At 39.3% G+C, this 11,124-nt stretch overlaps 1 protein-coding gene across 1 annotated transcript in view; it reads right to left on the reverse strand.

Moving 5' to 3' along the window:
• Atp5pb (ATP synthase peripheral stalk-membrane subunit b) overlaps positions 1 to 11,124 on the reverse strand; it is a 17,559-nt gene continuing 6,435 nt past the window's right edge. Inside the window, exons 5-7 of the mRNA XM_021157270.1 lie at positions 9,008 to 9,133; positions 1,004 to 1,183; positions 1 to 366 (exon numbers count right to left, since the gene is read on the reverse strand). Of these exons, the coding sequence (XP_021012929.1) occupies positions 289 to 366; positions 1,004 to 1,183; positions 9,008 to 9,133 (384 nt within the window). The 3' untranslated portion in view covers positions 1 to 288. The remainder of the gene's footprint in view (positions 367 to 1,003; positions 1,184 to 9,007; positions 9,134 to 11,124) is intronic.

Here is an 11,124-nt window from a genome sequence, read left to right on the forward strand (position 1 = left end):
TTCTGTTTCAAAGATTTTATTGCAAGATGCTTTAATTAATTACAAGTTTATATTATAACTTGGTAAATTCAGTTGGGCAGCAAGTTGCTGCAAGTTGCTTATTCAAATTGTGATCAGATAACTCCGCATACAGAGCAAGGATCAGAAATACCTTACTGGCCAATAGGGTTAAGCCACTAAGTGGACCTTGATCATTTTATTTCAATAGATAGCAATACAGAAAGAGTTCTTCACATAGACTAGTGCCCATTTAACTCTCTCTGGCTATCACAACTGAGAAAGACACATTCACATAACTGGCTGAGCTTGAGCCTTCTTTGCAAGCAGCTTTAGATCTTGAATGCACTTGGCAATGGTCTCCTTTTCCTGTAATAAGGAAAGAGAAATACAGTTCTCTCAAGAACATGGAAGGGTGACATAATTCTAAAGTACTTCCTACTAGAACATCAAGATTATTGCTTAATATAGAAAAGCTTACTAATCACAAGAAAAATGAATTATAGTACACTGGATAGATGCAATTTATTTTAGAAATAAATCCTGGGAGTGAGTTCCAGGACATCCAGGGCTACATAGAAATAAATCCTGGGAGCTAAAATTTCCTGGTCCACAGCTTTTATGAGTAAAACCTACAAAAAACTCAAGGCCAGAAATGTTTATAACTACTTTTACTTGTTAGTTTGGGTAAAAATAGTTCCTTAAAAAAGACCAACCAACAAACACCAGTAATACAGAAATATTAATAATGAAAACAACGGGGGCTGGAGAGATGGCTCAGGAGGCAGGGGCACTCACTTCCTACTCTTCCAGAGGACCTGAGTATGGTTCTCAGTACCCACATCAGGCAGCTCATTGCTGTCTGTAACTCCAGCTCCATAGGATTTGAGGATTCTGGCCTCCATGGGTACCTGCATCCTGTGTGTGTGCAGACACACATACTAAACAGCACGTAAACGCTAACCTTGAGGTGCAACCAGAGAAGATACAAAAGGTCATAATGTACCTGCTGTGCAGAAATGCTCTTCACCACATGCTTTTCTACCCAGTCTATCATGTGTTCTTCCTCCTTGCGACGCATCATGTTCTGTACAGAGATGTGGTAGTCCAGGCGATTCTTTACCTCCTTATATGCTTTATGTAGCCGTTCCCGGTAAGTGACCTCCAAGGCCAGGGCAATGTTATTCTGGGGGTGAGGGGGAGAATTAAGAAATAATTTACATTTAACTAAGAAATACTGTTACACAATCCTGCCTGGGCAGAGCTGGTCTCCCAGGAGTACTCTCACTCCTAGGCCTACAGGAGAGACCATGACTTGCTCCAATAACTGTCCAAAGAGGGATGTGCCAGGAGCACACAGTGCACAGGAACAATGAAGCGACTGGGAACAAGATCCTTCCGGTCTACATCTGCACCCCTGAGCTAAGGGTGTCCCACAGCTCTCTGTATCTAAATTCCACCCAGATAGAGCTGGTCTCCTCACGAGTGCTGACACACTTAAGATCATAGGCTTATAGGCTCACAGGAGAGACAAGCTCCAGTCAGAGACAGCAAGACCAACTAACATCAGAGCTAACCAGATGGCGAGAGGTAAGCGAAGACAAGCAACAGAAACTAAGGCTACTTGGCATCATCAGAACCCAATTCTCCCATCACAGCAAGTCCTGAATACCCCAACACACCTGAAACAAGATTTGTATTTAAAATCACATCTCATGATGATGATAGAAGACTTAAATAACTCCCTTAAAGAACTACAGGAGAACACAGGTAAACAAGTAGAAGCCCTTAAAGAGTAAACACAAAAACCCCTTAAAGAATTACAGGAAAACACAACCAAACAAGGTGAAGGAATTGAACAAAACCATACAAGATCTAAAAATGGCACTAGAAACAATAAAGAATACAAAGGGAGACAACCCTGGAGATAGAAAACCTAGAAAAGAGATCAGTAGTCATAGATACAAGTATCACCAACAGAATAGAAGAGATAGAAGAGAGAGAGTCTCAGGTGCAGAAGATACCATAGAAAACATTGACACATCAGTCAAAGAAAATGTAAAATGAAAAAAGATCCTAACCCAAAATACCCAGGAAATCCAGGACACAATGAGAAGACCTAACATAAGATAATAGGTATAGAAGAGAGTGAAGATTCCCAAATTAAAGGGCCAGTACATATCTTCAACAAAATTATGGATGAATACTTCCCTAACTACAGAAAGAGATGCCCACAAACATACTAGAAGAACAGAACTACAGAACTCCAAATAGATTGGACCAGAAAAAAATTCCTGTTGCATAATAATCAAAACATCAAATACACAAAACAAAGAATATTAAAAGCACCAAGGGAAAAAGGTCAAGTAACATATAAAGGCAGACCTATCAGAATTACACCAGACTTCTCATCAGAGACTATGAAAGCTAGAAGATTCTGGGCGATGTCATACAGACCCTAAAAGAACACAAATGCCAGCCCAGGCTACTATACCCAGCAAAACTCTCAATTACCATAGATGGAGAAACCAAGATATTCCATGACACAATCAAATTTATACAATATCTTCCCACAAATCCAGCCCTACAAAGCATAATAGATGGAAAACTCCAACACAAGGAGTGAAATTACACCTTAGGAAAAGCAAGAAAATAATCTTCTTCCAACAAACCCAAAAGAAGATAGCAACACAAACATAAAAATAACAAGAAGCAACAATCTTTTTTCCTTAATATCTCTTAACATCAATGGACTCAATTCCCCAATAAAAAGACATAGATTAACAGACAGGATACCTAAACAGGATCCAGCATTTTGCTGTATACAGGAAACACACCTCAGTGAGTAAGACAGACACTACACCTCAGAGTAAAGGTTGGAGAACAATTTTCCAACCAAATGGTCCCAAGAAACAAACTGAGGTAGCCATTCTTTTAATGAATAAAATCGACCATTAATCAAAAGTTATCAAAAAAGATAAGGAAGGACACTTCATACTCATCAAAGGAAACATCTACCAAGAGGAACTCTCAATTCTGAACATCTATGCTCCAAATTTAAGCACACCCACACTCATAAAAGAAACTTTACTAAAGCTCAAAGCACACATTGCACAGCACACAATAATAGTGGGAGACTTCAAAACCCCCCTCTCATCCATGGACAGATCATGGAAACAAAAACTAAACAGAGACACAGTGAAACTAACAGAAGTTATGAACCAAATGGATTTAACAGATATCTATAGGACATTTCATCCAAAAACAAAAGAATATACCTTCTCAGCATCTCATGGTACCTTCTCCAAAATTGACTACATAACACAAAACAGGCCTCAACAGATACAAGAAGACTGAAATAATCCCATGCACCCTGTCAGATCACCACGGGCTAAGGCTGGTCTTAAATACCAACAAAAACAACAGAAAGCTCACATATACATGGAAGCTGAACAACACTCTACTCAATGATAACTTGATCAAAGAAGAAATAAAAAAAAAATTAAAGACTTTTTAGAATTTAATGAAAATGAAGGTACAACATACCCAAACTTATGGGACACAATGAAAGCAGTGATAAGAGGAAAACTCATAGCTCTAAGAGCTTCCAAAAAGAAACTGAAGAGAGCACACACTAGCAGCTGGACAGCACAACTGAAAGCTCTAGTATAAAAAGAAGCAAATATTTCCAAGAGGAGTAGACAATGAAACTAAGGGCTGAAATCAACCAAGAGGAAACAAAAAGAATGTTAAAAAAAAAAAAAAAAAAAAAAAAAAAAATCAACCAAACCAGGAGCTGGTTCTTCGAAAAATATCAACAAGATAGATAAAACCTTAGCCAGGCTAACCAGAGGGCACAGAGACAGTATCCAAATTACCAAAATCAGAAATGAAAAGGGACACATAACAATAAAACCAAGGAAATTAAAAAAAAAATCATGAGAAAAAGTACATTTACATAATGGACTACTACTTGGCTATTAGAAACAATGACTTCATGAAATTTGCAAGCAAATGGATGGAACTTGAAAATATCATCCTGAGGTAACTGAATCACAAAAGAACACACATGGTATGCACTCAGTGATAAGTGGATATTAGCCCAATAGTTTGGGATAACCAAGATACCTTCACAGACCATATGACAGCCCAAGAAGAAGGAAGACAAAAGTGTGGGTGTCTCAGTGTTTCTTAGAAGGGGGAACAAAATACTCATGAGAGGTAGAGGGTGGGAGGGACATGGGAGGAAGAGAGGAGGAGGAGAGGGAAAAAGGGGTCAGCATCAGGTATGAGAAGAGTCAGGATTGATACAGAAAGGGTCAGGAATTTGAATAGAGGTATGTAGCAATGGGGGATGGGGGGTAGCCACCAGCAAGACCCAGATGCAAGGAAAGTAAGAGGCTCCCAGGACCCAACAGGGATGAGATTAGCTGAAATGCCCAACAAAAGGTAGGGAGAACCCGAAGAGACTATATCGAGAGGTTAGGCAGGGGTCCCAATTGGGGCATGGGGCCACCCAGTCATCTCCAAATTGCTAACCCAGAAGGGCTTCTGTCTAAAGAAAATACAGAGACAGAATGTGGTGTTGGAAAGATCAACCAGAGACTACCCGGGGATCCATCCTATATACAGACACCAAACCCAGACACTATCACAGATGCTAAGAAGTGCTTGCTGACAGGAGCCTGACAAATACAGAGGTGGATGCTCACAGCCAACCATTGGACTTATTAGCACAGGGTCCCCAATGGAGGAGTTAGAGAAAGGACTGAAGGAGCGGAAGGGCTTTGGAAGCCCAAAGAACAACAATATCAACCAACCAGATGACCCAGAGCTCCCAGGGACTAAACCACCAACCAAAGAGTACACATGGAGTGACCTGTGGCTCCAGAAGCATATGTAGCAGAAGATGGCATTGTCTAGCATCAATAGAAGCTCTTGGGTTCAATTCCCCAAGGCTCCTCCTTGTAGGGGGAATGACAGAGCAGTGAGTTGGGAGTGGGAGCATCCTCATAGAAGTAGAGGGAGGGGTTTGGAGAGGGGGTTCTGGGAGTGAAAACAGGGAAAAGGGATAACATTTGAAATGTATATACGTAAAATTCCTCCCCCCAAACAAACAAACAAACCCAAAACAAAAAAATACTGCTATACTCATGAAAGAATACTTTTATTCTGGGGCCTTTGACAGCTAGTATACTCTATTTCTCGCTAGTATACTCTATTTCTCGCTTGTATGTTTATGTAAGATTCCTTGTGTATGCAAGTAGGAAAACAGCATGTCACATATTTATAAGTATGGGTCCAAGCTACTGTTTTTCTGTATTTTTAAAATATTCTTTCCCATAAATATTTAACAAAGACAACAGATATACATCACTTTCCTTATGCTATATACTACCCACCTAAATTATAAAGTACAGTGGAGTCCACTACGCTTGTATTCCAGTATTCATTTAACCAAATTCTGCTAATGTTAGGCTGTTTCCAGTCTTTTCTACTACAAACAGTTCTCTATGATCTTGTTTGAATGGTAGCTCATACTTAATGTGTTCTAAACATTCTTGTGCTTCTGTCAATCTTGTCAAGTTTTATAAATACATTATGGGGTACCAGTGTTATCTGTTTTACAGAGAGAAACTGAAGAAGTTGAACTTGCCCAAGTTACAGAGCTAATAAACTGAAGCTAAGCTCTGAACACAGGCAATCAGGCTACAAAGCTCATACTCTTAAGGACCTGTTCTTGACTGTCAAATCTATCTAAAGGCTATTTGCAACAAGGTTGTCAGAATGACCCCTTGAAATGTAAGTGAAACCACATCACTTCTCTACCTATAGCAATTTTCTGTAGGTCACCTCAGGTCAAATCCTTCCAGAAACACCAATGACTTGGCTATGCTCTTCCCTCTTCCTTTTATTCTCTCACTTACCCATTCCAACTTTAGCTATACTGGCATTCTGACTCCCTTGATTATAGAAAACAAATTCTTGCTCCCTTGATTATAGAAAACACGGTTTTGGGTGAGGATCCCTTGCAATTGTTTTAGCCTCTGCCTAGATCACTACTTCTCTAGGAACTGGCATAGCTTGATCATTACTTTTTTCAGGTCTCTGCTCAAATAACCCATCAAACATCTTTCCCAACTGCCCTATAAAAGAGGAATTCCTCAAGTTCCTTTTGTTTTACTATTAGCTTACTGTCTTCCTAAGCACTAATGCCCATTGACATTCACATCTACTCAACCATTTCTGATCCTCCAATGCCTGGCTATAAAAGATAAATTGAAGTTTTTAGGGCATGGGGAGGGAGACACATTAGTGCCAAATGTTCTTTAAGGCAGACTAACAATTAAAATTCCAGTGATGATGGCTAAGTTATAGGTTCAAACGCAAATCATCTTGGGTTATTTTAGCCCTTAATACATTGCTATTTATTATCCAACTCTACCCATGACCTAATATCCTTATGACTAGTACGTAAATACTTAGGAATATAAAGACAGACCCCTAGGTTTTACCACCCAAACACTAAGAATAATCATCAGCTTATAATCTGAGGCCTATAGCAGAGATTTTGTTTTACTGTAACCTGCTTACCTAAAGCAGGTAGGAAAGCACATTCCCACCAATGTGCTTTCGTATGTTGGTTGTTTTGACTGCATGCATGTAAGTGTACTATGTCCATGTGTGCTTGCCAGAAGAAAGCACTGGATCCCCTGAAACTGGGGTTACAGATGTAAGCCATCAGGTAGGTGTTATGAACTTGGATTCTCTGCAAGAGCAATTGCTCTTTAACTTCTAAGCCACCTCTCCAGCCCCTCCACCAGTGTATTTGAAAAATGTCTTGATTTGTAATTTCCTTTGTTCTGTTACTAAACTGATAGTATATGGATCATAGTATTTGGGGACCTGAATCAGTGTTTTTGGATCGCTTGTATTTAGCTCCAAAATAAACTTCCTTTTATTTCATTTGAGAGGAAAGCTATTTTTTGTGTAGACAAAAGCAAACTAGAAGATATAAACTTTGTGTTTTGTTTTTATTTTCTTCATCATTCCCAGAGCATCTCCATAAGGACACAAGTATATGGCTCAGAGCCATCCCTCCATCTCAACCTCCTGGGTGGTTGGTTACAGGTATGAACCATCATACAGAGCTCAGTTTTAACATTTTCTGAGATTGTCATGAGCTCAATGAATCCTGTTAATAAGATCATAGATTCCTAGTCTTGAAGAGACCTAACTCTACAGGGCTTGGAATGGGTCAGAAAACCTAGTGAGTGATGCACGGGGTATTGAGACCTCATTGAGAATCACTGGCCTAGATATTTATTATTAGTATTTCAGATACTGCATCTTAGGATCTGTTTTCACTACATGCATCCTTCTCTTAAAAAAATTTAAATAAATTAATAATTTGCCTGCATATATGTCTATGTGTAATATGCATGTTTAGTGCTGGCAGAAATCAGAAAGGGGTATCTGATTCCCTGGAACTGGAGTTATGAATGGTTGTGAGCCACTATGAGGGTGCCAAGAACTGAATCTGAGTTTTCTTAAAGAGCGACAAATGCTCTTAACAGCTATCTCTTTAGCCCCAGTGATGTGCTTACATAAATTTCAATGAAACATCTTATCTTTTTAAAATTACTTGATACAAAGTAAAAAAAAAAATTTTTTTTTTTTGAGGGTTTCTGTATCCACCTTTTAAATATTAGGCATAAAATACTGGGCTCAAAGAAAATAACGAAATATCTGACATGCTTATAATTTTAGGATCTAATTAAACTCTGGGTATGATTAAAAGCTCTACTGCGGCCGGGCATGGTAGCACACACCTTTAATCCCAGCACCCAGGAGGCAGAGGCAGGTGGATTTCTGAGTTTGAGGCTAGCCTGGTCTACAAAGTGAGTTCCAGGACAGCCAGGGCTACACAGAGAAACCCTGTCTCCGAACCCCTCCCCGCACCCCCCCCCAAAAAAACCAAAACACTCTACTGCTTTCTAGACATGCTTTCTGAATGAATGTTTGTTAAGATTTTCTTACCCACGTATGTATGAAATGCAGGGAATGTATTTCACCTTTGGTCTTTTTCAGATAGGGTGTTCCTTTTTAAAAATCAGCCCTAACTTATTATTTTCCTCTTGTATGGATTCAAAGTGTGTGTTTTTACAGCTTATACTGTTTTTGATTTCAGAACAGTCCAAAGTATATTTTTCACTTAACAGTTCTTAAATATCAACTGTAATTGCCAACTTCTAGTCAAATCTCTTTTCTACATAAAATAAATAAAGCCCATTTTAATCATTCTTCAAAATATCCTGACTTTTTGGGTAGTGTTCCGGCTTTCTTGAGCATGGAAGGCAAGTGATCTACTGTTGAGCTACATTCCAGATACTAATTTTTTGTCATATTTCATTTATTTTTTTGTACACCCACGAATTAACTACACTATCTTAGAAATTAATGAAACCTGTTGAGGTAACTTTTTTTTTTTTTTTTTTTTTTTAACTTTGTATCAAGGTGTGTCTCTGTATTTTCAGTGTTTAGTTCTGTATGGGGCTAAGTGCTGGCAGGGTTCTGGTATTATCATTTCTTTGGTCTATCGAGGGGTTTCCCATTTTGTAAATATTCATCCTTCCTCACTTGCCTAAAGGCAACCTAATAATAAATATATCAGAGGTTGTCTCACTACTGATTGGTTGTAATAAAGAGCTGACAGCCAATAGCTAAGGCAGGAAGTACTAGGGTGGAACTTCTGGGAAGACGATTGCTGTGCTGCAGGGAGAAGAAAGCTCATGTGGAAGAATCAAGGGCAGGCATGGAGGGAACAAACATGGACCGAAGTGGAGCAGAGAAAGGTATACAGCTAGCCATGTGATAGGTGGTAGGTAGGCTAGATAGTCAGGTTGAGTTAGATGTGTTGCCCGGGAGGCTGCCCTTACAAAAGGTCTAAGCTTCCATGTATTATCTATATCACCGGGAGGACTGAGAAAGTCCCGCCATAGAAACCTACCCTCTGAACATCGAAGAGGTAATGGCGCTTCTGAACCAGTGCCTGCTGTGCCTTCTCCATGTCGATTGCATCCTGGATTTGTTTCATGCTTGACTGCTTTACTTCTTCTAGTTGAGCAATTTTTTCCTGTAATTATATTATAGTGTCAATTGAAACACCAATGCTACCAAGACCAGTCATTTTTATGCTCCCTCAGTTTTATTCCTCATCTGTACAAATTACCATGATGAAAAATACAGAGGGAAACACACAAATCTTTAGAAGAGTTATATAATATCAATGAATGAAAAGACCAAGGAAGGTCAACTCAAACTAAAGATGTATGAAAATCTGTTTAAACAGAGGTACCCTACATAGGTGGATAGTATTGTTCTTAAAAGCCAAAGGTTACTAAACTAAATCTAAAATCCCTGTGCTAGGAATTAGATACAAAGTTGTTGATCAGGAAGGTTCCCAGTGCTCTCAATAGTCTATTTCCATTGCTCTTGACTGAGCACCAGAAGGAGATGGTTAGGATCCTCATGCTGAAATAACCACACTTTGGTTGCAGGTCAGAGAAATCTAGCTTGAATTAAGTAAGAGAAACTTTTCTCTGCTGGCTTTCAAAATGCCTGAAGGTTCTCCGTTGAGAGAGGAAGAAAAGGGATCAACATTTTTCCTAGAGCTGAACTCTTCAAGATATAAAACAATGAACTTGCCAGGGGGGTACGTACAATAGTCTTATGACTATTACGGGGTAATCAACCATTTTCTGACTGGATTTGACTCTATTCCACAGAAAAGAATGACTGCATGGTTCTGTAAATCTACTTGAAATTCCACATGGCTGAGAGGATGTAACATACTCTTATTATTTTTCTTTTGCTAAGTGAATACAGTGCCACAAAGTGCTTTCTGCATATTTACGTTAGACCCACAGATTAGTGCTACTCTTAGCCTTCATTAGAGAAGCTTGTTTTCAGCAGGTAATTCTGAGACTCATTAACCAGCCAAAGAGCCAAGAAACATGATAGTACCCAGCCCTAAATGTAACATCTATATCACCTCCTCCAAGGCTCAAGGAACCTTGAAGAAATGGAATGCATCTAACAGCTAGTGGATATGGAGGAACACTGAAAAATGTTTTCTGGACATGACCTGGTCACTACACTAATGAATTCATAGTGGCTGTAGTTATTTTACATGTACAAGATTGAGCTGTCCACATTCAATCATTGATGTTGCAGGAAGTCATGAGGTCTCACCCTTCACTTTGAACAGTTAATGGTTGCTGAGGGAGTCATTTTCTTCAGTGGTATAGCCACTGGTAAACTGCCCATGCTTCTATACAAACCCCGACAGTCAACAAAAACAGAAACATGAAAGTAGGAAAAGGACTTGTTGGGAAGAAAGGTTCAAAAAAAATAGGAGGGGAGAAAGAGGGTAATGAAGAATGAATCTGACCAAAGTACATGTATGAAATGTCAGAAGAGGCTGGAGAGAGAGCTCAGCGGTTAAGAGCACCAAATGCTCTTTCAGAGGTCCTGTGTTCAATTCCCAGCAACCACATGGTGGCTCACAACCATCTGTAATGGGATCTGATGCACTCTTGTGGTGTGTGTCTGAAGACAGCCACAGTATACTCATATAAATACTATAAATAAATCTAAAAAAAAAAAAAGGGAAAAGAAACTGTCAGAAGCAGAATGTCCACAAGTTCAAAGTCAGCTGGGTACACAAACTGAGCACCAGGCCAGCAAGGATACAGAGATCCTGTCTCAAAAGTCAAAAATAAAATTCTATCACTTGGGCTGGAGAGATGGCTCAGCGGTTAAGAAAGAGCATTGACTGCTCTTCCAAAGGTCCTGAGTTCAAATCCCAGCAACCACATGGTGGCTCACAACCATCTTTAATGAGATTGGGTGCCCTCTACTGGTGTGTCTGAAGACAGCTAGAGTGTACTTACATATAATACATAAATACATCAATCTTTAAAACAAAAATTCTATCATTTAGAAGATGGACATTAAGGGATTCAGGAATTCAAGGCCAGCCTTGATTTTATATGTTCTCATCAGGGCCCCAATATCACCAACCAATCAAGCAAACAAACATAAATGGCAGCATAGGTTTTTTTT

The sequence above is a fragment of the Mus caroli genome, chromosome 3 (assembly GCF_900094665.2).
Source record: "Mus caroli chromosome 3, CAROLI_EIJ_v1.1, whole genome shotgun sequence".
In the NCBI taxonomy this organism is placed as follows: domain Eukaryota; kingdom Metazoa; phylum Chordata; class Mammalia; order Rodentia; family Muridae; genus Mus; species Mus caroli.